This window comes from Chelmon rostratus, chromosome 21 (genome assembly GCF_017976325.1).
Source record: "Chelmon rostratus isolate fCheRos1 chromosome 21, fCheRos1.pri, whole genome shotgun sequence".
Classification (NCBI taxonomy): domain Eukaryota; kingdom Metazoa; phylum Chordata; class Actinopteri; order Chaetodontiformes; family Chaetodontidae; genus Chelmon; species Chelmon rostratus.
The window spans coordinates 18,835,125-18,862,795 of record NC_055678.1 but is presented as its reverse complement, the minus strand read 5'-3'; the positions used below and the strand labels follow the sequence as shown (position 1 = coordinate 18,862,795).

The following is a 27,671-nucleotide window of genomic DNA, read 5'->3' as shown; positions in this document are numbered from 1 at the left end:
TTAAAAGCACAGATTAAAGAGGGACTGACTGATAAGCGAATCCAAGTGCTCATGGGAATAATAAGGTTTATAATGGTGCCAAGTATGACAGTAGTGTAAGATGTGATGCTTCAGGTGGTAAAATAATGGAAGACTTGAACTTAAGGAATATTCTGAGTACTATTAAGACCCACAATCATCATATTACCACTTGTTTCTGGTCGGTCTTCATTTGACTATTTGAGTTCCTTTTACCTGTCTCTTAAGTTTTGTCTATTCTGATTTTAATTTGAACCCTTTTCTTGTCATCACTGACAGGATAATGTCACAAAATAACGATTAAAAAATGCAAAACTCTGCTGGTATGTGTTCATATGCCGCTGTGTGCTTCTCCTTGCATAAATACAAATGCGCCGAAGTCAACAAAGCAAAGCTTTCATTTTGACAGGCTGGACAGGAAATGTTGCCTCTCTTCTCCTCAGCTTGAGGCTGGTCCCTTGCAGTGACGGGGCGAAGTCTCGATCGGAGGCTCGCCACCTGGCGATGCGAGTTTTTTGAGTTGCGAGGCGTCTCCAGGTGTTTGTCCGATCCCACAGCTGTCCCACCGCATTAATCTACGCTTTCTGTTTCTCTCTTCCCCACACAGACTTGACCAAAGCGATCATGTGCGACTTTCCGTGGTGAGAACGGGATGCCCTCTCAGTGAAACGGCGCTGGATGGATGGATGGATTGATGGATGGATGGATGTGTACCTTCTCGGGCGCACTGGAATAACACAGTGAATTGACAGATGATTAGTGTTCTGCTCGCCTCTTTTCTCTGGAGTTCATCCTTTTCTGCCGTCTCTGGATATTGTTCCATTTAGTGGTGGGAACGCGCAACATTTATTCCTCAGGCTTTGATCACCTGCTATGTTTCTGGTGTGGAAAATACCTGGTGGAAGGTGTACAGCGGGATCCGGTCTAGGAGGACAGGACATCTGCAACTGATAAAGCTCCGTTCTTATTTATTTCCCTTTTTTAACCTGTGCGTAATGTACGTGGAATGAAGACAGAGGATGGATATAATTTGGGAAATATTCATCATTCTTCAAGCCAATTTTATTGTCTGCATATCAGGTGAGTTATGGGCGTCATTTGTGCCTTTTGCATCAGATTAATGTATGAGTGAATTATCTTTAACTTTTTCCTGACATTCTGAGCCGGAGGGTGGTTGTGTGCTTTGTGGAAAAAAAATGACTCATTGACGATAAAATGCTTTCCAGGACGTGCTGTGGCAGGTTGTGTGAGAAATTTGTGCCATGGTTTGTGAGCCTGGCATGAAATAATCCTTTTATTTTAGTCCTTGGCTACCTATAGATCTCCCAGCGTGTGTGTGTGTGACAGTGTGTGTGACTCAAGATAGTCGCCGTATAGCCTCCAGGACCGGGTGCGAAGGCTTCTGACGCACGCATGACAAGGGTGGGCTTTTTTAACGCGAGCCACAGCGAACACGGTGGATTATTATTATTATTATTATTTTATGCGTTTTTGTTGCTCCACGGACACATCATCGCGTGTTTGCCAGAATCCCCGCTCCGCTGTCCTCTCTGTCAGGGACCCAGGAACAGTTGAGGCGGATTTGTTTGTCAGATAAAGCAGTTGTGCGCACCGCTGAGCGCACAGCGCACAGCGCTCTGCGGCGCTGCGAGCGGATGCGGCTCTGTGGGTAATACCGTCTCTGTGCGCGCTGTGCGGGCAGATGCATCGTCCATCATCGACGGAGAAACGCGTCCTCTCACTTCACTGCGTTTCAGCATCTGCAAGACTTTGGAGCCTCGTAGAGCCATTTTTACACCGTGCTCTTGTTCGAGTGTCTCAACTCCTCGTGAATCTAAAATCAGATGCACAGTCTAATGTAACGTGGCAACAATCACAATCTCTCCTCTTTGGACTGCACAAGTGTGTTCATTAGTTTATAATCAAGGCAGACAATCGTGGATTAATCCTGCTTTCCGCTCGCGCAGGAGAGGCTGCATTTTGGATAAAAGTTGTAGATAGACTCTGGGTGTTGTGTCATTTATGTTGAAATCAATACAAATAAATCAATAGAATAAAATAATTAAAAATAAATACAGCTCTTTGTTTCCCTGCTTGCATGAGGCGTAAATCTGGGAATTCACTACAGGATGAAACTGGTGCGTCATCCACTGTATTTACGCATTACGCACGCCAGGCTCTCCACTTTTCTCCGTACCAAGGCCCTCAGGTTGTCAGCGAGGAGTCGAGGTGTATGTGACAACCACCCTACGTCAGCGGCCTAGTCCCACCCTCCAGTTCTGATTGGTTTGTCCTTAACAATATGTTTAAATTGAGGTCAGCCAACCAGTTGGAAAAGTGATTTACGTAAATTGGCTAACAATTATGATGTTGCGTTCACGTCTTCACAGGAAAGAGGGTGGACATTGTATGTAGTTTGTGCCACTGACTTCAGCTGATTCAGTCCTATCCACAGCTAGTAATGAGCTTTCAGGTGGTAAAAATAACTGAGATATTTTTGATTATAATCTACAGTGATAATTAGACAACAGCTTTCATGTCAACTGCTGTTTCCCATCAGACTCAGCCTCTGTTGGAATGGAAATGAAATATTTAGCCAATGAAGATGCACAGTTTTTTGACTCTGACCTATTAGCTGCTTAGGTTTTTATTCAAACATGTGACACAAGACCAGCATGGCAGGCAGGCAAGGGAGCAAGTGGATTAAGAACTGACTGTAGCAAAGCTCAGTGAACATGTGCATTCAGCATCATTTGGGTCATCTTCTACCAAATCCATACTGGCTAACCGATACAAGCGTAGTTTACAGGTATGAACACTAATCATTGTTGCCCTCTGGTGGTCGGGAGTAATAATGACTCCTATCACTACAGTTATAATAGATTAAATAATAAATAATAATTTGGTGGTGGTCTTGTCCGACACTGCCTCAGTAACACCAACATAGCATAGCTATGTGTCCATTGATATGAGTGCAGACATTTACAAAAAACTGAAAGTTACTATCACAAGTAACACCGCTCCTGTGGTTCTGGCGTGAATTAGCCAAAGTCCGAGAAAACTGTTTCAGTTGGGGCTTGAAATTTTTAATCTTTTGACAGACATCTTACATTACTGGAGGTGTGGTGTCGAGGCAGGGGATTTGTCATGAAAGATGCTGTTCCACTGTTGTTGAAGCCTGATTCATGCTAAGGGCTAAACTGGCTGTGCAGGGCATTGTAAATGTTCAAATGTTCATTTAATCTGAGCACTTTTTGGAAGCCAAAAGCCAACCCATTGTCCAGAATGAATGTTGGCATTGAACGTTTCTACAAATCATGAATATGTTGAAATTTGACATTTCAACCTCTGCTTTTCCTCACATTGAAATTTTCCATTTTATGTTGTGACAACACTGCAGCTAAAGCCTTACTAGGTTTAGCAACAAAAAACGCTTTATTAGGGTCAGGAAAAGATCACATTTTGGCTTAAAATACACATTTTTGTTGCCACAAACACAGCTTGAACAGCGTTCTGCTGCTTGGCAGTGGCCTCGCCCCGCTGTCGCTCCACCACCACCCCCTCCTCCTCCTGATAAACTCATCTCAGACCAATGTACCGCTAATATGAACTGTGTCACTTTGATAGCTATCGTAGAAACGTTGACGTGGCACGTATGAAACGTACAAACTTAACACATCCCTGGTTTGTAGTCGTACAATGCCAACATTTTATTGTGGTGACTGGGCTGCGAAAGCTTGGTGGTAAAATGTGCCAGAACAAGTGAGTGAGTGCATCTTGAGGGGATGCTGTGCCTGAGCTGCTGGCTCCAAGGTCAAGAATGAATAGTAACATTCAAAAAGTTCCCCTCTAAAATTTTCTCGTCCTTTGGTGCTATGAATCCATTTCAACAAGCACGTTTTCGGTGCTCCTTATGTCTCAGCTTCTTTATTTTTTTGGTCACTTTAGGCCTTTAGACCCATGTGGTATCTATACTTGATGTATTTTTCATGTTTTTAGGAATATCTGATGGGATGGAGCTCATTTATCAGCCAGTTGCAATGACTGAGGAAGTATTTGGACCAATACATCAGTAAAATGACGTAATTAACGCTGTAATACTTAATCTGATGATTATTTTCCTTTGTTAATTTTTTTTCTTTGTTAATTAAAGATTCTTTTTTGGTTGTTCACAATTGCCCAGAGCTCAAAGTGACACCTTCACAATGTTCGTTTTATTGAACCAATAGTCAAAACCTCAACATAATTAAAAAAAAAAAAAAAAATCTGTGCCAGTACCTGAAATACCGCACTTCAATCAATGTATTTAGTGACATTCCACCATTGGCCAATTCTTACCATGTATCTTACTGTCAGCTTACACTACATGAATCCACAGCAAGGATAATGCAGCTAAATCAGACTTCATGGCAGGCTATTATCTTGCATGGTTGAGCCTGGATTGTGGACATGAAAGCCTTAGTGCCAGGGCTCTAATCTGTGATGTAATCAAGAGGCAAAGCTTGGCATCGCTCCAGCGACAGTGAACAGGAGACTGACTCTGTGGGCACGGCGACAGCGCCCTTAGGGGACTTTCTGAAGAGAAGGAGCTGCGGTCATCGTTCTAAAGCTGGGGTTTTCAATGTCCTGCCACTGTGGGCGCCCCGTCGGACAAAATCGAAACCCCCGTGCCCACCACAGTTAGCAAGATGCTGTGGGGAATGTAAGCAGAAATAGTGGGATGTCACCATGGATTCAGTGAGTGACGCTGTGGGCTACAAGTTGAGTCTGTTTTTTTTGTCTACATTTGTTTACATTTTAAACTGTCAATGTTTAAAGTGTGCTAAATCTGCATTTAGCACTTCCTGTTTGCAATGTACCCATGCATGTACATAAAACAATCACGGGGTTACTTAAAAATAAAGATTAAGATCACACAAACTTAAAAACATGGTGTTTCTCACACGTGCATTAGTGATGAAGAGCAGGCATAGTGACGTCTGACTTGAAACAAATTCGATGAGAGCTGTGAGACTCAACCTGGAAAGTAAAGCGGCAGGCCATGAAAGAGAAAGAAAGAGCAGCTTCAGCGCTCTACAGAGCAGAGAGGAGCTTCAGAGTCAGGTGATCCTTTAGGAGCTCTTTACGACAAGCAGCCATTTGATTTGTTGTTAATGTAAAAATCGAGTACAGGAGCTTCAATGAGCTACCAGGATTAGAATGATTGAAACAGCGAGTGGAGACACATCGTTTGGGAAATGCAGTGTTACAGTAAAGTGGCAGCTTGAGGGGGAAAAAGGGGGCCTCGTTGGAGCCGACTATGTGAATGACATACTCAGCATGCCCAAAACCTTCAGGGTCGTTCGAGACAAGAGAGCCTGCCTCTTTTTATCAGGGACTATTTCTTTTGTAATTTGTGCCTCTAATGAAAACTGCCCGGACTGATCTGTGGATTATCCAGAGCAATCGGGACATTATTTCCGGACAGACATGTTGCTGCAGAACTCTTTTTAAAATGGGATTTTTCAACGCCCGCAGCACCACAAACCAAATTCACCTCAGATGCATTTGGGTTGGAGGCAGAAATCTGTCCTCCCAGAAGGCCAGAGGCCCCGCGCCGTGAGCTCAAGGCCTCGGGGTTTTTCAGCTGGGCCATTTCCTGTAACGCCATGATCGTTTGCCCCGGCTGTAAATTAAAAACCTCCAGGAGGTTGGCCCCACCAGACTGATGTTAATGTCGGGTCAATCTCATCTGGCGTCTCAACTCCCAAGCCTCATGTTCAATTATGATTTGTCAACATTTTTTTTTTCCCTGCTAACCTTCTTTAGTTAAAAATGAGTGGAGCAAAAATAGTCATCTGTTGTTTTCCTAAAAGTGTTTATCACTCATGTGAGTGAAAGGTGGTTCCTCTGGTTACGGGAAGCACTGGGGTTGATGGGAAATGGTGTCCCTTTTTTTTTTTTTGCATAGTAAGTGTTCAAGGAATGCTGACGGCAATAGAGGGAGAGATAATTAAGGAATTAATCATCTTGACTACGGTGTCATTTTCATTATGGATCGCTAATTATAAACCATGGTTTCATGGTTATCCGACAATGATCCTTTGATGTTACATGGGCTACATATAGAACACTTGTTGAACCTCCTCTTCAGCCTCTATATTAAACCATAAAGTCTGTTTCATCTCAGCCGTATTCATTTGATCGTTGGACTGAGCTCGGCTGGATTGGTGCATTACTCTACTGATAATTGCCACCTAAACATCAGCAAAGACCCGTAAATATGAGCCACAGGCCTTTAGATTAAACACTCTGCCTTCTCTTTCTTATAATCTTGAACTCCAATCTTATAATTGTCACAATGGAAGAAGCCTTACATCTAACGCATGCTGGTGGATTTCCATATACGCATCCGTTTGCAGGCAATCCCACAGAGGCAGAATGTACATAGATGAAAAGCAGGGCCAGATTTACCCACTGTGGGCCCCAGGGTCAAAAATAGGCTGGTGGGCCCCTATTACCCCCCTGTTTTGTTTTGTTTGTTTTGTTTTTTGTAGTAGTTGTTTTTTGTTGCAGCTGGTTGATGTTAAATTTGGTTCTGATCAAGTAATTCCTCATCATGATTTCTGAGCTGCAAGCATCATTAACAGGCTCCTCCAGAAATTTCTATTACCGTTGATGGAAGATGATAAATGTTCATTCTTCTTATTGTTTATTATTCTCTGGACTAGCGAGGTGGCTGCTGCGTACCACAGCAGAGAATATGTGCGCTAAAAAAGTCAAATCAAGGCTGGTGGTGTCAACACCTCATCAGTCCGCCCCCTCCTACTCCACCTAACCATTGTGAAAAATGCAGACAACACAAGGCAACAGCAGAAAAAAGTGCTACTTCATAGCTCTGCTTATTACAAACCTGAGTGTTTGAGCTCTTTAACGACAAATTATGTAGACTTTACAGTGTTTGCTTCCTTTGACCGTCCCATGCAGACGTAGTTTTCATTTATTTTTGTACAGTATGAAAATCTATTAGCAGAGCTGTGAAGCTAAAGTGGTGTAATTTATCACAGTAAAAAAAGATCAGGTTTAATAATTATTTTGTGAATGTTGGGATTTAAGACTATTTCAGGTTGTTCATGTGTACGTTTTGTACCGTGTGCAGCATCTGTATACTGTTTGTACTGTATCCAGAGCACAAGGATTTCATAGTACTGAAGTGCATTGGTGGCTTTTTATTGCATGTGACAATGCTTTGTATGGATGGGAACTTGAGTGTGTTCCGTACGTCAAAGATCAATTGAGAACGATAATCAGCAACATTTACTGGCAGTGATTTAGTCGTACTTTCAGCTCCTTGATGATTAGTGCCCCAGTTCTTCAGGTTTGTAGTTTGTGGAGATCACAGGAATTGACTTAACTGTCCACCACTATAAAACTAATCTGGCTCCCTCTGGGATGAATTGGGGCCCTAATGACCAAATCAAAGATCAGAAATTCAGACTATCCAGATACACAGAAGAGTCTCGCTGTTTCAGATATTCCAGAGGGGAAAAAAAAACAGAGTATTGATTTTTTTTTTCTTTTTTTGTGGACTCCAGTTGTGGCGAGATCTATAAAAGCTTGTTGTGTGTGCTTTCACACAGTTTATTTCTTTTTATGGCAAAAGGCCAGAGCCAGGGATACATTGTCACAGCGCTGTGTTAGAGCACATATTCAGAGGATTTTCACCTTTCCTCCATTAACAGGATCTTTTCTCGTGCTGCATTTGTTTGCCTCCTCTGCCCGGAAGTGCTCAAAAAGCCAGCTCTAAACAAGATTTGACATTATGTGCCAGGTAAACGGTTTTGTCTGCCGTTCTCCATCTGTTCAGAGATGGCCATTACACTCCTCAGCTTTGCCTTAACATGTTCTCAGCAGAACCCCTCCGACCCACACACTGTGACAGATTGGTTTAAATGGTGTAAAAGCACCGATCCATTTTTTTTTCTATCCCTTGTTTCATTACATGCTCCTCGAAGAACAAGCGGAAAATACAGAGGTGGAGAAACAAGATTTATGTTGTTTTTTTTAAACAGAAACCAGCTTGTTTGAAATGTATTTTTTTTTTTATGGATAGCAGATTGAGTCTAAGATAAACACAATTTTAAGACTCTACACTAAATATATGGAGACAGGCAGTGCACATAGATCACCCTACAAGACTCATTAAAAGAAAAATCATTAGTTATTCCAAGATCAGGTTTGATTTTTCTCCTTTTTTAAGAAAATGGGATATTTATTGGTAAATCTGAGGACTTGAGACTTGGTTTTGTGCTTGACTTCAGACTTAAAAGTAAAAAAGACAGGAAGACATTTTGACATGTAAAATATTGGGCTTTAACTTGAACTTAAAGTATCTCAATCTGTTAATCTTAATGTTGCAACAATTGGTCGATTGATCAATGGACAGAAAATTAACTGGCAGCTATTTTGATAATCAATCAATTCTCTAAGCCGAGCCTGGGACGACGTGCTGGTTTTCTCTGTTTTCTGTCCCCGTAAGCTGAATGTCTTTGGGTTTTGGGATGCTGGTTGGACAAAGTCAGACATTTGTTAACACATCACATGACCTGAAGTGTCTAAATCAGGTCTCCTGTTAACAGGTGTTTCCGTCTTGGTTCAGAGATGGTCCTGGACATTCTGTTCTTGTTGGTCCTGGTGACCGCTGAGTCTCTGGTCCAGGGTTCCTCACACTGTCCCCCACAGCCGTCTCATGCGATGTCATACGCCGTCTTCCTCTGTCTTTGGGAACTAACAAGAAAAATCTTCAGCTGTCAAATGGTTTGTGGCGCTCAAAGGGCGTCAAAGTCAGCCTGCTTTGTGAATGTGATGGTGCAACAGCAGCAAAAATATGCTAATCAGTAAACTGAGGTTCAAAATACCAACAGATTGCTTAATATTTTTACTTCCTTTGCCCCCAGACCCCAAAGTATAAGAAATCTGTACAGCACGCAGAAATTAAGGGCTTTTTTTTTAATTGAGAACTTAATTAGTAGATATTTAAAAGCAGTAAAAATGACTTAATTTTCTATGCGGTCCCTAGAGAACATCTTACTGCATACATTGCTCTTAAATAATGACTGCATGCCTGATGCTAATTAATGTGTCATGCAGCTCTCTGTGCTTTCAGCAACCCCGGCCATGGTAAATAGACTTCCATGTTGTAAGATTTGGTACTATGAGGCAACTATGAGCTAATTATAGTACCGTTATATGAGCACACGCTGTGATATCATCGTCCGTCGAGATGTTTCGCTCCCACTCTGTTAGACATCGCCCACCCTCATAGTGCTGCAGCAGCATTCCTGTTCCACAGCAGCTTTTACGTCAGCTGGATGTCTGACAACCTGACAACCTGTTGAGGTGCCGCGAGTGTTTTCACCTCTTTAAACTCTTTCTTCCTCCTTTTTTAACCAATCTGTGCATTTACTGTCAGCCCACTGGAGCCAGAGCTGAAATGGAATTTCAGCTTGCAGAACGTGTTTGATGGGAGCGCTGAAGGTGTATAAAATTCAATCCTGAACCCTTTGTAGAAGTAGCATTGAGATTGCGAAGGCAGTAATGAAGTCCCCACCTCACGCATTACGTGGAATTTTCAAAACAAGCTTTGCAAGCCAAATATTGGCTCCAAGGCAAAGCAATATCAACACCTGATTGCTTCCAGGGACAGAGGCACATTAGCAGCTCTGCTTCCCCCTGCTGAACCTCATTTCGTGAGAAACTGTGTCCACCGCAGATAATCACACGTTACCTTCAGAGGAAAATGTGGCCCCGGGGAAGCTTAGAAATTCAAATGGGATGATGAAATCACAGGGTTGGGGCTTTTTGTGTATTCGTGACAATAACACGTGTCTCCACCAGCTGGCCATATGCCACCAGGCGAACATCCGTGTTACTAAGGACGCCCTGCAGTCAGTCCCTCCTCGGCTCCGAGTGGATGTATCTCATGTTGCAAGCCCCAGTGGCACATGGCGCCTGCAGTGTGTTTCTGTTTGAATCTCTGCCCACCCACTCCTGCATGACCGTCTGGTCAGTGTCAGTGTTTCTCTCTCTCTCTCTCTCTCTCTCTCTCTCTCTCTGTGTGTGTGCTGCCCTTTTGCTATACTTGTGAGCACCAACCACTGAAGTTGTGAAAGTCGTTCGGATTGGCCCTCATTTCTACAACCGTGGAGAAAAAGGAGCAAAGACTTGAAGATTGAATCTGAATCCTGTCTGGAGTTTGCTCATCAGATCTGAATCCCCTCTTGAATCCACCTGGGTTCCACTTCTAACATTTCGAAGTCAAAGTTAGAAATAACTTGAAACTCAAATATTCATTTGAGATCTGTAATTAGCTTTCCCTGACACTAAATGCGGATGTTAGTCTAATTAATGTTCACAACCTGTGGCTAAAACCTGAAAATGAGATGAGCCGCAGCAAATCTGATATCTTGATTGCACACATCTGTATGCATCTGTCGAAGGTGTCGATTGATGCAGTTTTATTCAGCAGCTACTGGAGATTTCATTTATCAATGAAAATATCGATTTATGTGTATGTTGGCGATGGCCACAGCAGCGTGTGAGACAGAAAGTGTGCTCTTGGTTGGCAAAGGCGCAAGAATTGTGGCACATGTGCACGCTGAATCGCTAAGAAAGCTGCATTTGTTTGTCTAACAATCAATGTTTTGCAGAGGTCACATTGGCTTTCAGTTTGGCTGCATATAGCACAGACATGAATTAGCTACAGCTAAAAGATGAGAGCATTGATCAGTGACGCCTAAAAATGAGAAGCTGGCTTACATTCCATTACATTTTGTTCACTGCTGTTTTGTTTAGGAAAAAGAAAGAGACACAAGATTCAAAAGGACATTTCTTAGATTCTGAGCTCTGCAAATTTTAGGCATGGAGCCAAAAATGAAACCATCGCAGGTGCAGTGGAGATAAAGTCACTTTTTCGTCACTTTTCCAGTTTGTTTTGTTTGTTTGTGTTTGTTTCATCTCAACGTTCCTCAAGCTTTGCCTCTTTGCTGACATACGTACAACGTAGGCGGCTGCTGCTTGCGAGGATAGGTCTCAGCAACTTTTCCCACAAATGACAAGCAGCTTGACATTTAGTCAAAGCACAGGAAATGTGTCTGCATGGCCGATACGTGACCCGCCCTTCACCTCCAGCGGGTTTGGCTTATCGAATAGAAAAAGACTGTCCTGACCGAAAAAAATTACGACACTGGCCTTTTGTTCAAATGCATCGCTGTACATATGTTGATGTTTTCCTGACCTTCTCTTCTGGTTAGGTTAATAATCCCTGTCCCTGCTGAGAAGCACAGGTAAAAGGTAGTGTAATGTTTTTTTATGGCGCAGCAAAGTCTCTTAGCATGCCGCGCTGATTTGCGTTTCCATTACCAGTTTAAAGGCACGAGTTGTGCCACGTCGCGCCCCAGACGCACCATCTCCAAAGTGGGGTCAAAGCGCACCCGACTGCCTCCGGGCGGGTTGCAGCGGCAGCAGATGGGCTTTGTCATCATGCGGGGATGATTCAACATCGTGTTTAAATAGCCTTCGCAGCTACTGCCAGACATAGCAGATACTTCAAGTTTCAACTGCATCTCAGAAAGAGAACTAGACAAGAGGACGGCGAGCGTTGACCAGCCTGAAAACCAATGATGATAAGTAGCTGGATGCCAACAACCGCTGCACAGTGCAACAGGAAACAACGCTAGATCAACTCAAGACTAGTGCACCATCGGTTAAAGACGCAGCTTCAAGTGAGTAGCCCTGTTGTAATGAGATGCAAATATCCATTTGGGCTGGGTTATAGTAGCAAAGTTAGCAGCTAGCTCATGAACACTGCAGAGCTTTTAGCAACTAAAACAGCCAGACGTTTTCTCAGAAGTTAGTGGGGATCATAAACATTATTAGTGGCACGAGGCAATGCACGAGCCACTCGCCTCTATAGCTCAAAGAGCTCTTCTTATTTTTCATATTCCGCCAGAATTTCGGCGCGTAACTAGTCCCGCAGCTTTGAGAAAACCCTCGCAAACTATATATCAAAACGTGCGGCTCGATCGGGAATGGTGTGCTATGTACTTATGACAGGATTCGTTAATAATTCGCAAAGTTATTCAAAAAAAAGATTTCCCATAAGAAATGAATGGGGAAATTTCCTCAAATTTCAGCCTTTTTCAAGTTTCCGCTGCCTCGCCATAGTTTCTCCTAGAGACTTCATTCAAACTTTAAAACATAGATAATTTTGTGGGCTCAAAATGAACCTTGGCTCACTTTTTGATATCTCTTACGGTTTTCGATCCCTGACCATCTGAAGACCATAAAGTTTCTCAAAAAATGCTCTGAATTTCTGCCCCTAGAGTGGGTGATGTCATCAGCTAGAGTGTGAGAGGCAGTGAGAAATCGCCTGAATTTTTTTTTTTTAATTGCCATAAACTCCAAACGGTGTATAGGAGACACATAATTTTTGGATCCTTTTGTAGACAAACGTCTCTTCTTGCCTCTGATTTCAATTTTAAAGGGTTAGCCCCACCAGCAGCCCCCTCGTGCCACTGTCAAAATTTCGGCAGCGCCGGAATTGTCTAGTTGGATTTGAATTTGCTGGTTGGCAAGAATCATGATCGCTATTGAAGAATAACTGGCGCTGTGTCTGCCGGATGTGGCACCTGTTTGCTAATGTGTTCACCATATAGACCTCTGAAGGAGATAAGATGTTAATAGGTAGCTCTGCTGCCCCCCAAGCACCAAAGAAATCAACTGATGCTGCTTTAATGTCAAACACAGACGTGGCGGATCAGAACATGTTCATATTATTATTCTAGGAATTTAGCAGACAGTAACAACCTGACTCTGAGATTAGGATTTGGATGGAGGGTTTATTTCAGGATTCAGGATTTAAGGATGTAAATAAGAAGTCCTCACAAGTATAGAAGTAGTGTGGATGTGTGTGAGAGTGACCACCTTGCTTGTCCCCGAGCAGCCGTGGCTCATCACATCTGCTGCTCAGGAATCTGAAGTCTATCAGCAAGCTGGAGCGAGACGACCTCCACGCCAGCTGTAATTTACCACGGGGAGATGGGATGGGGAGTGCTTATACGTGTGTGTGTGTGTGTGTGTGTGAAGGACTGACGCAGCCAGAAACAGCAGAATGAGTAAGTCGGTGATGGGGTCTGGCAGAGACAGCGGGGACAGGAAGAGGGAGGGAAGGCAGGGAGGTGACATGGAAGCGTCATGCTGCAGGTGGACGGGGATGTTTTCATGAGCGCAAATCACCGAGCTGTCCTGCCTGCGCCGCACAGCAGCACCATCCAAGTGCCCCAATTCACTCTCCACCACACACAGGCGCTGTCAGGGGAGCCAAATCACCAGCTGCTAATCTGATAATCCTGCGCAGATGTGTTTCCTGCTGCAGGAACGGGAATGGTGCGCTTGTGCGAGGGAGATGGAGAGTAAGTGAGCGTGCTCTACAGTAAGTGGGTGGGTGACACGGAGACAGAGAGCTGGTGTTTATCCAGGCTTCAGTTTCCCTTCTCTTATTGTGACAGTAGCACAGTGGCTGTTTGTTTTTTCCATGTCACCGGTTCTTCCTGGAAAAGTCTGCGCCGGTGTTTACACAGTCTGCCGAGGTTTTAACACAGCAGGGACACTGTGTTTGGTCAGTTCTTAAATCTGAAAAAAACTGACTAGTGACTATGACATTTCCACTATATACGGACCTGAGTGACAGTGAAGGTGTAAGCTACATTTGGAGTTTTCTAACCCAAGTGCATCAATTTGTGCCAATCTCAGATTTACATTGTGAATAATAAAGCTGAGCATCCACAGATCCTTCAATATCAAAAGTAAGGCAGGTGATTGGTGTCAGCGGGGAGTGCTAGCAGCTAATGCAGCGGGACTTCCCATCGCGCACATTCATCAAAACACAATGCAATTTGAAAAGAAAAGCAGGGAAAAGCAGGCTTATGCTGCATTCATGCAATCTTGGCAGAATGAAAGGAAAGGAAAGGTCTTGTTATTCTGTCTTGGGAGGGTTACTGCTCCAAATTAGTGCTAACCATGTAGTGACACCAGATGAGTAGCTTAAAGTGCCCGCTTTGATACTGCTACACATCTGTAGCACTCATCGCTGCAGATTTATAGGCTGTGATTACTTTCCATCGGCCTTAGAGACAAGAGTTTGAAATCATGCAGTTAGTTGGGAAAACTTTCGGAGGCTCATTCCGCTTGACCTGATGTCCAGACTCTGTATTTCCTCGGAGGTGGCAATCAATGCAACGTTATCATGACCAATAGCCAGACTGGCCCAAATTATAAAAGTTTTCTTCCAGTGAAAACACATATAAACATTGCGTGGCTCTTTTTTTTCTGCTGCTTGATTCTGTTGTATTTAGATGGAGGTTATTGCTATTGATTTGTCAACACTTCTGTAGTTTTTTGTTTTTGCCAAGTGGGAGATATTGTAACTGTCACAAGTATAAGTACGGACGTGAGCAGTTCACGGTTATGATCTGAACGATGTCATTAATAAGCTCACAGATAACTTACTGAGTCCAGGGCAAAGTTGCTCTTTCTTCCTCAAAGTCCCAAAGCTTGATCGAGACTCTGTAGCCCAAACTGAAACTTCTTCCACTGTACACATCAGTATTACGTGATGTCAAGTGTGAAGTTATGTCATTCGTTTTTATGTCGGGCTTCAAAGCTGGCCAAACTCTCTTCTGCAAAAACAAAGAGTGGGTTTAATAGCGGGGGCACCGCGGTAGACTCCATTCACCATAGCTATTCCTGGCTGTCTGTGCGTGTGCTGAGACAGAGCGCGCTGTAGCCGAGCTGTTACACACTGTGGTAAGTACAGTGTCTAGTCACTGGCGCAGGTACACGGGGTTTTATGGCTTTCAGCTCAATAGGATCAGAGGCCGGAGAGGACAAAGGTACTCACCTCCCTTAAACCCCCCTCAATTATTGATCGCTCTCTGCCTCGCCTCTCATTTCTGCGGCTCGACACAAACAAAATAATGCATTTCTTCTTTTTTCCGGCACTCGGCGGTGGAAAAATACGGGCAAAGTTTTTCGAGGGGAAGTGGGGCGGCGTGGAGGAGGTGGGCAAACAGAGAGAGTGTGTTCTTGGCTGAGGCGGATTCAGTGTGATCAGCGGTCCGTAAACACTGAGCCACTTCTCTCTGGCTCTGCTGAATACACCTCTGACACCCTCCTCATGCGATGTGTGAAAAAACACCGCTCTGTTGACCCAACTTTGCCTAATGGTGGTGATCTGATATTAGATTATGAGCTCAAAGAGTTCCATGAAACAATTTGAGCTGAGAAGACCAATTTAAGACGGTTGTTGTGACACAGAACTGCAATAGGCAACCTTTCAGCATTTAAATGATGATTCTCAGGCTGTGTTCATGCTGTATAACACATGCACGCAGTCTGCTGCTGCTTTCTGAACCACCATTGTGAAGCTCAGCGTCAGCGGCTCCGGACATCACCATCTTGGTATCCAAAATTGGGCAAAGGGGTGGAGCTGAGGTGAAATGAAACAGCTAGTTGCCATGCCCATAATTGTGCATAACCTTAACCCTTAATATAATTTAAAATGAGTGTATAAATTCACCCTCTGTAAGAGGAATTTAGCTGTTAGAGACCAAAACAGTGTTTTGTACCAGGCTGAAAACATGACTAGCTTTTGGACGCAGCCTCAAGTGGCCATTTGAGGAACTGCATCTTCATTTTTCAGCCGCGGAGGTTGCGGCTTGGCTCATGCCTGCATCTGTCTGATGCACCCTCAGTGAGAGTTGGGGATGTGTAGGGGAGAGAAGCATACGGTGTCTGGAACATCATTTACAGCTTTACAGGATTTAGGCTTACACCTGCTGCCATCTTGTCAGCGTTTGTTTTGGAGCCAGTAAACTTGGGCAAAGAGAGACGGGAGCCTCCTCTCCATTTTGAAACGTGAGAGACCTGTCAGTCAAAGCAAACACAACCCCAAACATACCACTCTTTAAGGCCTCTCACCTGCAAAATATGTTTCAAATCAATCTGCAAAATGCACGTCAGAAGGAGTTCAATTAGCAGTTCAGACCCAACTTAAGGTGGAAAAAAAAGGTTTTTCTTCCCTGTCGCTTCCAAAGGAACAGCACAGACAGAGCAGCACAGATGGTATTATACGAACTGCAATTTTAAGCTCTGGATTTAACACTCGCTCATGATTTGCCACTTGAGATATTTATAAGTAGCCCATTCCTGGATGGATATATGAGTGCAGTGAGCTCCTCCAGTAAGGTTGGGCCACATTAAAGTAAACAAAAGCAGTTTTATTTTATAGACACATGAAAAATGGCTAGATTAATCAATAATAGCTCTTAATTGCAGCTCTAAACAAAGCATATATCTCTCACGCCCCAAATCCTAACATTGTTGTTGCCTGTGATGCAAATTTTAGCTTCAGACAAAAAATCCATATTGTCTGACCCATGTGTTTTTGAGGTTAATGAAAGTGAAAATTATTCTGATGGCATGTTTTTGCTTGTAGAAAAATGAGAAATACCCAGTACAGGCTTTTTTTCCACAGTGTGTTTTTGATGCTGCCAAAGGTGCCAGAGTCAGAAATGTTCAAATCCTACACAGAGCGGCATAAAAAAATGCAGAAAATTGGAAAAGAATTCGAAAAAAGGTTTTCAAACTTGGCTGAGGCGGTGTGGTTGCCGCATCGATACAAGAAAAATGGGACAGAGTGTCACGATAACAGACTTAGCCAATCGTGACGCACGAAAAAGCCTCCGCTCCACCGAAGAGACGGAAAAAGGCCAGCAGACTGAAACATCACGTCTGTGTGGAGAGATGAGAAGACCGTGACCTTCCTCAAGTTTGCAGAAACAGAAACGCCATATTTCCACTGTGTTTTCCACATCGTTTTTCCCTGTTTGAGGTCTGACTGGTGCTTGTTGTGCCCGCCTCCTCACCTGACTGGAGAAGTAGACCCACTAACTGTGCAGCAGAGGATGGAGCTGCATCATCTTGCATTTGCCTTTGAATTGGCTTAAAATTTGCGCTGCACTTGGGTGCAACCTCTGGCCTGAGTGACTGGTGCCTGCTGAGCCATGAAGACAGAGGAGTACTGGGAGAGCACAGTGCCTTCTGCATTTTAGATGGGAAACCAATTGGTTTGGTTTGATTCAGTCTTCAGGGCCCAGATCTTTCACTTTGTGACGCAGAGGCAAATATGCCCTGTCACACACACACACACACACACAGCTGGGGCTATTAAAGAGAAGCACCAATAGGAGCTTGGTGAGAGATAATTGTCTCATAAGTCAGTAAGCACAGCTGTTGGCAAGGTCAAGTTTCATTTATGGGCGCACGTCGCCACTCAGTTTTGTTTCTGTGTCTTTTCCAATCTGTCTTTCTTCTTCTCTCGTCCTCCCCTTCTCTCTCTATCTGAGCCTGTCCTGTACCTGTCCTGCTCCCTGTCACTCCCCCCCATACCCCTCTCTTTCTGCATGGTTGGGCCTCGGGATTGCTTGTGCCCTTCAATGAATATTAATGGCGGAGTTTGGATATTATATGAAAATGAACTGTTTATTTACGGAGTCACTCTCTTTTGGGTTTATGGGAGGTTAGCGGGGGCCGGCTGCCAGACTCCCAAGTATGAGGATGAAATAGGCTGGTGCTGTGCTAAATAGGATTCAGGTCAGTAAGAGGCTGTGGCCAACCAGATCCGTCATACGGCTTAAGAAGAGCCTTCTCGTTTCAAAACAACACGACGGCAAAGCATCACATTGTTTGGAGCCGAGTGATGAATGGAGGACGTCTCAAGCGGTTCTGGGTTTGTCTCAGTGGTGCTTGTACTTTAAATTCGGTTTGGCTGGTTCTGTGAAGTCATTGAACTGCGTATTTATCAGTCGAGAGGCAGATACGGGACTCTAGACTTTAGATGAAGTCCAAGTAACAACATGGAGGATGCTGTGTTACAAGTCTAAATCCTGCTTTAGTAAAAGGGTTCGCAGTCCAAAGTTCCCAAAGTGCTTGAAAGAGAAGAGTCTCAGATCTGTTCAACAAGGAAAGTGAGGACGAAAAAACAAAGGGAAGGAACAACGGAAAGACAGGTAATAGGTGGAGTCAAGACGGAGGAAACGAAACAGGACAGAGGTAAAGAAGAAGGAAGGTAATCTGGAAAGATATAAGGAAGTAATGAATGACAGGCAGGAAACACAAAATGAATGAAGAGAATAAGGAGGGAAGTAATGGAAGTGGTATTACTCAGGACTGCAACAAGGAAATAAAGAAAGATGTAATAAGCAATAAGCAGAATCTAAAGGGCTGGTAAGACAGAAGGAAATAATGATGAAAAATGGAAGGAAAGAACTTTAACTAAATACAAATAGAGGAACTGAAGCACAAAAGGGAATAAAGTAGGAAAGTAAAAGGGAAAGAGTTAGGATATAGGAGGAGGAGGAGGAGGAGAGGGAGGGAAGGATAACATAAAGCAACCCTGCTTCCTAGAAATGACGTTTATACACAAGAGGTTTGCATTCACACCTGTGTTGTGCTGAGAAATGTTCCTGCTGTGGTCAGGTTTGGGCAACTACAGCACTTTAATGGAGGTTAGGGAAAGAAGTGTCTGCTCTCAGTCAACGTACGTTCAGTATTAACATTTCTGCCACTTGCCAGGTCCTCATTATGTTCGTGCAAAACATAATTCTGTCACCATTATATTTCCTTTAAAATGGATTTGCCTTTGCTAATTAGTTGTATGTAAACATGATTTCGAGGAGACAGGAAAGAAAGGTGATGGCAGTGATGTATTTACAGCAACTGAGAGAGAGTCAGGTAGTAAGTAAAGCCAGAAGGATGAAGGAAATGACAAGGGAAGAACAAAAGAAAGAAAAAAAGTAACCAAGAGAAGGAAGAAAGAAGGGTGAATTTGTTGATGCTTTTAATGCAACTAGAAAAGGAAGCATAGAGGAAAGTGAGGAGGAGGAGAACAGAAGGAAGCAAGAAGGAAAGAAAGGAAGATGGAGTGAAAGTGGGAAACGTAAGGAAGCGGAGAGGAAGAAAAAAAGGTAAATATAGACTGAAATGTGGTATTAGCTGCAGCTAGTAACTAAAGCTGTTAAGATGCTACAGTTAAATGTGGAAAGTGTGTCTGTAACACTGTAGTGGAGAGAGAATGAGCAGAACTGTGCTTCAGTACGATGTCTGTGAAATCTACTCTGTACCTCTGCTCACTGGATAACCAGAGACGTCAGCTGCACCAGTCTGCAGTGCAAATCAGCTCATTCCCAGACTTCTCTTCAACCGAGAGACGTTATCTTGTTGCTGTTGTCCAGACTTTCCCTTATTTTCTGCCGTTTTGATTAGGGTCAGCTTGATTAGGGTCAGCTGACAGCAGAGGCTGCAGGAGTGCACAGGAGGGCTGACGCTGTGAAACACAAAGTGCACATTTACATTGGGTCCAGTCGCAGTCTTGAAATGTGTCCCTTGGAGAAAAAAAATTGACAAGAAGAGCAGATTGTCATCTGCCGAGCCCGGCCTGTCTGTGGGTTTCTATACTTAGAGTCGAGACAGAGTTGACAGATGGCAATCTGAACCTGCGGCGTCCCAGTAACACCGGGTTTAACACTGGAATTTGGAGATAATTGATTTTTCCTCCTGACTCTCTCATCGATGCTTGGCCGTTGTTCTGTGGCCCGCCGGGACGAGCTCACGCAGGTGTCTCATGGCATTAAGCGAGCGTACCTGGTACCATGACTGCAATTATAGACAGTGTGTTGTCGGGGGCTCGGTCAGGCCTCTGCAGGAGAAACCGCACTCCTTGCATACATTTAAATGAGTGCACTGTATAACAGAGTCCATATGCATGGAACAGACTCCGCAGGTGGTTCCTGTGGCAGCAGAGCAGTGGGATGCCATCACTAAAACGAGCACCCAAACTAAAATCACACACTAAGGTAAAGGATAGTAGCCTCTCTGAGCCCAGATAAGCCGAGTTCTGCGGCTGAGAGGTTTCAGGCACAGCCTGTCCTCTCACTGTGTGCTGTTGGGAGTCTTTCACCGCGTCCTCAAACGCGTTTTCATGAATCTAATAACATTTGCTTTTGGAAGGATTCCTGGCGTTTAAGTGTTGGTGGAAAACCTGGACGTCATTGACGTTGACATTTCTATTCACAGGAGGCTTTTCAAAAATCAGTCCTATTTGACTCATGAATGTGTAGTTGGAAATATATATATATAAAATACCAGCATGTATTGAAGTTGGGGTTTTTTGTGGATCATGAGCTGACATTTTTTGCCAGTATTGATATTCATATTATATTAAATTCATATTACCGTCGCCCGGTTACTTTAGTGAATATAAACGTGTGTTCTGGTTGTGACCTGACTTCTCCGACCATCCTGCTTTCCTGTCTGCGTGTAAGTGAAGTTATCCTTGATTGATCCCTGTGGAGTAATACATTCTGTGCATTTAGCCCACCCGACGTGTGAGGAGCCCCAGGAACCAGCTCCGGGTCAATAAGTCATCGCCTTGGTCAACCCCGGTTTCTGATGGTGGGGGTAAACCGCAGCACCTGGAGAAAACTCCACGCACTTCACTGTGCTGACCGCCGAGACGCCACGCTGTGAACACACACACAGCGACCAGCATCCTTAACCCACATTTAGAGCTTTACTGAGACGTATGTCATAGATGTGATAGATGTCAGCATCTTTCCTATAAATGCTCTTTTGAAGCAGTTGACACAAAACCTAAAGGCTACAAAAAATATTCCAAACTAAAAGTGCTGAGGATTTAGGCTGCACCCACGAGTCATTTCCTGTATCTGTGTGGCGTGGTTTCACCACTGACCGGCTGCAGGCCCTGAGTCTGTTCACTCCATTGGGAGAAATGAGCATGAGCGCAGATTATGGACGATTCTTTCGCCCCATAGTGAGCAAAATGCATTCCGGGCCCATTTTTCACGAGAGACCAATCTTCCAGACATTCCTTCACTAAAATGCAATTTTTCAGACAGACATCAAGAGGAACTTAACTTTGTTTGAGACCTGTCTCTGTCAGCGAGCACGTTAAACTGATAAAAACGAGCGGCGAAATAAGGTGCAAACATTAAATTTGTACAGCAGCCTCGTTTAGACATACAAGCAACAGTCCCTCAGTGATGACTCGGTGTTAAAAATGCCCAATGGGGCTCGATGGCAGAGGAAACCGCATAAAGAGACAGGAAGTGCGTACCGCTTAATTCCATCGGAGCAGCTCGCGATGCTTGGATCGCCTTTGACGAACGCCGATCAATCGAGGGGGCATCGGTGGATGAGAGCAACTGAAAAGCCCTCAGCTCCCTTTTAGGAAGACACGTTCGATGGCGACAGCTCTGAGGTCTGTTCAGAGTTGACTCAAAGCGAGCAGCATCAACACGTGTGTGTGTTTATACTGACTGAGTGCAGCTTCGTGCACACAGCTGAGCACTCTCACAGTTGCCAAAATGGACTTGTTTCAGACTTGCAACCTGCCCCTTCAAGCCACTTGCTGTGAGTTGTTCTGAAGGGGCTTCTAGCTATAGTCATCTCAGGGGAGGGGAAAGGTCATATTAACAAATACAGAAAAATATTTGAAGTGGAGAGCACTCCACTCACCTTTTACATCACACAGTACTTAATTGATGCTTTAAGCATGATGCCGTTGTTGTGCTGTGTCTATCTAAACAGCTCTGGGAATGGAAAATGGCGATCCATCAACCCCTCCCCCTGTTCGCCACCTCCCGCAGCGTCTCATCTGTATTTCCCTTTATAGATCGGAGGCATTTCCTTTCTGCTGATGTCAGGAAATGTGTTTCGGGGCCACAGCCAGACATTGTGAGAAATGGGACAGCGCTCGTTTTGCTGCTTCTTCCCCGCTTGTTCTCCTCTGATGAGCCACAGGAAGTGATGCGGCCTCATCTATCGGCTAACGGTTGCTATCACCTCCTATCCGGCAGTGACAGAAGCCTACGCGATTATTTGGAGTCTCGAGTGTGTCACCACAATTTGTCGTGCTTCGTGAAATTGATATTGCATTGAATGCATAAAAAACAGAATACACATGAATGGAATAATTACAATGATGCATTCAGAGACTCGAGCCCACACATGACTCCTGCTAATACATAACAACTAGCCAATCAGTGCTCCTGTTGCTGCCCTGTGGGCTGGACGTTATTTTTAGGCTGCACACCGCCCACCCATCTTTAAATGAAAGGAAGCCATAAAACGTGGATGTTAAAGCAAATATGTAAACTATAAGCCTTTTTATTCTCATTTAAAGACAGATTAAGGAAATGAATGACAGATTTTCTAAATCTATGATCATTTTATTGTCTTTCGCTTCAAATGTTTTTAATGATATTGATTTGATATTTATATAAAAAGCTACAGTTAAACAGGTGCTACAGGTCAAGAAGCCTCAATCTTATACAGTGAAGCTCCCCTCAAATTAAGAATAATGAAAAAAAAAAATGTAATTACATAAACTGATGAAATAAATAAGTAGGAATTAAAGTTTCAAGTTAATGTTGGTGTCGGTATAATTGATTCATTCTTAATTAATTCTTTAAATTGCATATTCTTATTTGAACTTAATTGTTTGCTACAGTTTCAAAAAGTCTGTCCATTACTGGAACACTCCAGACAAAAGATGACAATAGCAGTTTTTAATAGATTTTAATCATGTTTTTTTTTTTTTTCATGGTCATGCTCTGCATCACATTCATTTTTTTCTTATTTGCTACATTGTGCATAAATGGGTAATTCATACATAGTCACATTTTTCAATTTCACTTTCCTCATAATATATTTTGTTGTAATTAGCGCTGCTGTGCAGCTGCTGCACCAGCTCAGCTCCCCCCACCCCCCACCCCCAGCCCCCGGGGATCACGAAAGGTTCAATTTACCTCACGTAATTTGTCATTGTAGTATCTCAGCAGCAATTTGTCTAAAACTGATGGTGATGAAACTGTTTCACCTTCCCTCTAATTAGACTGAAATAACGGGGAGAGTGGACATGCCAATCCAATGAGGTTTTTTTTTTATTCTTTTTGATTATTATTATTTGGTCAGCGGCAGCAGCTGTGTTATTATAGGCTGCACACAGTGCACATGTGTAAGGGAGAGAGCACTGTATCTGTATTGTAGTTGGTAGCTTGTAAGAGGATCATGTCCACAGGCCTCCAAATCTCCTTTATATTATTACTTACAGTAGCTAGAATCCCAAGGGCTCCCACTTACACACACACACACACACCCAATAACACTGGATACGACTGGTCACTCTGACCACTCATTATATTTCTTGCTGTATTGATATTTGCTATTCAGCATTGTTAGCTCTATGTAAATAAACTGTACGGAACAGTGAAACATCAGCCATGCTGTGTTCAGTTAGCTGCAACACTGTTCAATAAATTAGCATAAGAAAGAGCAGCGGCAGCCGCGGCCGGCCTTCGGTGCCGAGGCCACAGAGGAATTCATCTGTGCATCCTGCATGGAGTAGGTGGTGTTTGAAGCTCGGTGACTTCAACACCGCTGCCGGGTCTGAGCGCTGGCTGTGGCGAGTTCGGCTGATGATGAGACTGACAGGAAGTGAACGGCCGGTTTGGCGTCAGCGGCGGCGTTGGGCATCGCGGCATTTACAGAGCGGGCTAATGTGTTTCGGTAACGTGCTGACTTCGACTTGAGTGTGTGATGCTCTGTTGCTTCGGCGTTTTGGGTAGCGAGGCTTGTTCGCTGTCTCGCCGGGAGATGGATCGGAGGCTGATATTGATTTCAATTCGTAGTTGCAGTTTTGTGCTTCTCTCTTGCTCGCATGCAGTAATGGATGGGGCACAAATGTGCACGGCTGCCTCCAGCTGTTTATTTCTCTACCGGCCGGAGTCTGCTAACAACAGAATGATAGTCGGCCTCCCAGTTAAACGTGATATTAACACTTCTGGCTGGTTAGCTGAGAATAGGAGTGTGCCCAGTGCGACGCCACAGGGTGTAATCAACCCACTGATCAACTGGAGGACAGCGTGTTAGTGTGTCACCTACACCTTCATACGCATACGTATGAAGGTGCAGCACCAGCAGGGGCCGACGATGATGGTTGCGAAGGACAAACGTAGTGACACAGACTGAACTACGAACTGGCATGATGACCTGGTTGGAGTGGCTGGAGGTGTGGGGAGGTGAACGGCTTCTGCCCAGGAATCTGCTCTCAAGCAAAGTTGTTTGATTTGCATTTTGTGTCATTTTGTGCATTCAGGGCTCGCTAAGGGTTCATTCAGAGTCAGAGGGCGTGTGAACCCTGCAGCTTCTCTGAGTTCTTCTGGAGTGCTGTGTGCAGGCAGTGGGGCTAAGCTAGCTGCTGATGTGAGGTAATTGCTTTCAAATGGCAGGCTGGCTGATCATTAAACCGCAATGTCTGCTTTTCCATTCTGAACCGATTCAGTACTCGGGAAGATGCTACGAACGGATGCGGCAGCTTTGGAGCTGTTGAAAGGCACCTTTGATGGAGCACATGAGTGACAGACGGTAATGGTAATATAAAGAGTAATGTGCCATATTAATGTTGCTGTTAGGTAATTAGTGAAGTACTTCTTAAATTAGAGCTAACACCATTAGGGTTACATACGGCAGAAATGGATTTTCTTTGTCTAAATGGTTATTTGCGATCGGTCAACTGCCCAACTGTGTCAGAGCTCACCAGTCAAACTCTTCACCTCCTCATGAATTCACTGGTCGCAGCGAATCCATTTAAAATGAACTGATCCTGGTCCAAATGTTTGCTGTGTGCAGAAATCCACTCCACTTCCTCGCAGAGCGAGACAGGTTTCCTTGCGACCCAAAAACAAGGCGAAGGCGCCGCTTTCAGAGTGCAGATGTAAAATAATGGCGAGGCGTTCGGTCTGCCCAGTAGGCTGAGACGGTTTTTAATTTTGAGAAACAACTCCGCTAATAATTCTACCAAGACAGATAGAGATTCCAATCAACTCGGCCCAACTCTTTTTACGATAATAACTACACCAAAGCATCACAACGACTTCTACAGCCGCGGCGTCTGAAGTGTTCCACACAGCAATTATAACATGATATCAATCATGTTCTGCTCTTTCGATGGAACAGAGGAAACAGATTGTGAGAGATGGGATGGTAATGGCAGAGAGTGCTTCTGATTCTTTTACTCCTGCACTTTGTGGAAAATGGACTGTATAAAACCTGTGTAAACGATGTTGTGTTGCAGTTTGTGGGAGTTTTGTCGGGGTCCAGCAGTGCCGGGCAGGGGGCCAGCTTCCCTCTAACGGTTTGGAAAGGCTGACTGACTGCTGTTGCTCGCTTGGCCAATGCGCTGATTTAGGCGCGCTCCAATCAGAGCTGGTGTTTGCTTCCAGTTCATTTATCATCAAAAAAAGGAAAAAACTATTTATCATTTTGAGAACCAAGTCGACAAACAGGAGGCCAACTGCTGTTTTTCCCCCCTTTTCGGCATGTGGCAGAGGAGATTGCCCTCTGAGAAAATAACCTTTTCTGGACCGTGTCCAGCCGGCCCACCCCTCTGAAATTGAACCTGCTCTCCAGCGTTACTGCGGCAAGGCTGCTCGGAGGGGATAGCAGAGGGAGAAGGATTGTTTGGCCACCTCAACTTCCATTAAAGACAAGCGGGGCAACCTCCAGACCCTCAATTAAGCTCCGCTTTGCGCGTTCGGTGAACGAACGGGAACGGAAAAAAAGTTGAGGTGTAAAAAGCAATATCCCAAAGGCTCGGCGGGTAATTCTCGGTCACAACTCTTTCTTTGTACTGAGACCTTTACTTAGTCACCTCAATTATACAGTACCACCCTGCTCTAATCTGGGGCTTTCTTCCACAGCTCACGCAACATGACAGAATGCATTTCCATACTAACACAGAGGGAGTCATCACCTCGCATGAGGGAGTTTGCTTATGTGTGTTTGTGTGTGTGTGTGTGTGTGTGCGTTTGGACCGAAACGAGAGGTTAGATTGGAGGCCTGTTTGCTCCGAGGCCGTCTCCAGGGAGTCTATTTGTCGAGGCATCTTGCTGAGAAGGTTAGCGGGGCGTCTGGGAATGATGAGGGCGGTTTCAGCTGCCGGGGAGCATCCGAACGCGGCCGGACCGTGTTTTTGCTTTCTTGTCTGAATTTCAGATGGAAGTGATTGATGTCCCTGTTCCTGTGTTTCTTCTCCCCGCCTCACAGCGCAGCCGAATCCGCCGAAAATTCACGAGGGATGGTGGGCGTACAAGGAGGTGGTGCAGGGGAGCTTTGTTCCAGGTAAGCCTCAAAACCGTATGCAGCATTTTGATGCATGGAAGTTTCCCACAGAATACTGATGCTCCTGCACACACTTTAACCACAGCGCGTGCTTGATCCTGAACTTATCACATCTTTAAGATAACATCGGGCCACCTTGCCATTGGCAATAGTTTTATTTCCTCACTCTGACAAGACCTCATTGCCCTTCCCGCACAGGTGACGCTTTTTCCCCCTGACTGATTGACAGCAGCTCACTGTTCCCTCCACCTTTTCCATCATGTTGCGTATCTGCATGTCAGGCCAATTATTTTCCGGAGATTGTGTTTTTCTGCTGAGCCGAGGTGCTTTTGATAAAGCCCGCGGGTGGCTGCGTGTATGAGTGTGTCAGCGCCAGGTAGCGCCTGTGCTTGCGAGGACCTGTTGTCTGCATGTGGATGGAGCAATTAGAAAAATTCAAAAAGGGGACAATTTGCTGGTGCTCGCTTCTGGAAGCGTGGAGGCTAGCTTTAAGGATAGAAGTGAGGAAGTGAATCTCTAGTATCAAGTGACAATGAGAGGTGAAGATTAGGCTCAGAGCTGCTCTCTGAAGATTCAGACAATACTCTCAACTGTAAGGTCGACCATAACAGCTTTCACCCCAGATGAGCAAGTCGCAAAGATACACAAAGCAAGCCGCTGCTTCCAATAAACTGTAGCTGCCTGAATCATAGCGGAGCACACTGCCCTGATTTTGCACTAGGCTTTGAAGCTGGAGTGCCAGTTTCACGACAGAGAAGAAAGGAGGAGTAAAATTGTGTATCTCTGAATTCCCTTGGTAATGCAACACCGCACTCCAGTCCTGTCCTGGGAAATGCATTTTTTTTTTATTTTTTTTATTTTTATTTTAGTTTTCCACCCGAATGTGGCACATATTTCAACCGGATTTCCAAAAAATCAGCAAAAGAAAATGCAGATGAATGCCAGCCACCACGAGTGTGTGAATTTTAGGAGTTTGTTTGAGCTAAACAGGCGGTGGCTCTTAATACTGCAGCCGGGTGCCATTAAACCACTGAAGGACAAGAGGGGCACGACGAGATGACATCAGTCCCAGAAACCTTGAGGATGAAAAGTCTGTTGTCATCAGTACTTTTAGTGATATTTGGAGCTTTTTTGAATTGCAGCTGCTTCCATGCAAGTATTTTTACTTGTTCATTGAAAATGCTAGCTGCCTTTTTGGGAGTAGTAAGCTTTAAGCAATGCTCTTCATCCAGTTTTATCCTTTGCTGCTTGCAAACTGTGCATGCATGTGCATTTGGTGAAAGACCAGGTCTGCATCTGTATTGGACAAGTCTGCGCCTCATGATTAACATCCACGTTCAGTGCGAATGCAGGAA

General features: G+C 44.3%; 1 protein-coding gene across 1 annotated transcript in view; it reads left to right on the top strand.

Annotated features, from left to right (window-relative positions):
- The first annotated feature begins 964 nt into the window (after positions 1 to 964).
- The window catches only part of ca10a (carbonic anhydrase Xa), a 203,972-nt gene continuing 177,265 nt past the window's right edge, over positions 965 to 27,671 (top strand). The window contains exons 1-2 of the mRNA XM_041963175.1: positions 965 to 1,098; positions 26,242 to 26,316. Coding sequence (XP_041819109.1) covers positions 1,038 to 1,098; positions 26,242 to 26,316 — 136 coding nt within the window. The 5' untranslated portion in view covers positions 965 to 1,037. The remainder of the gene's footprint in view (positions 1,099 to 26,241; positions 26,317 to 27,671) is intronic.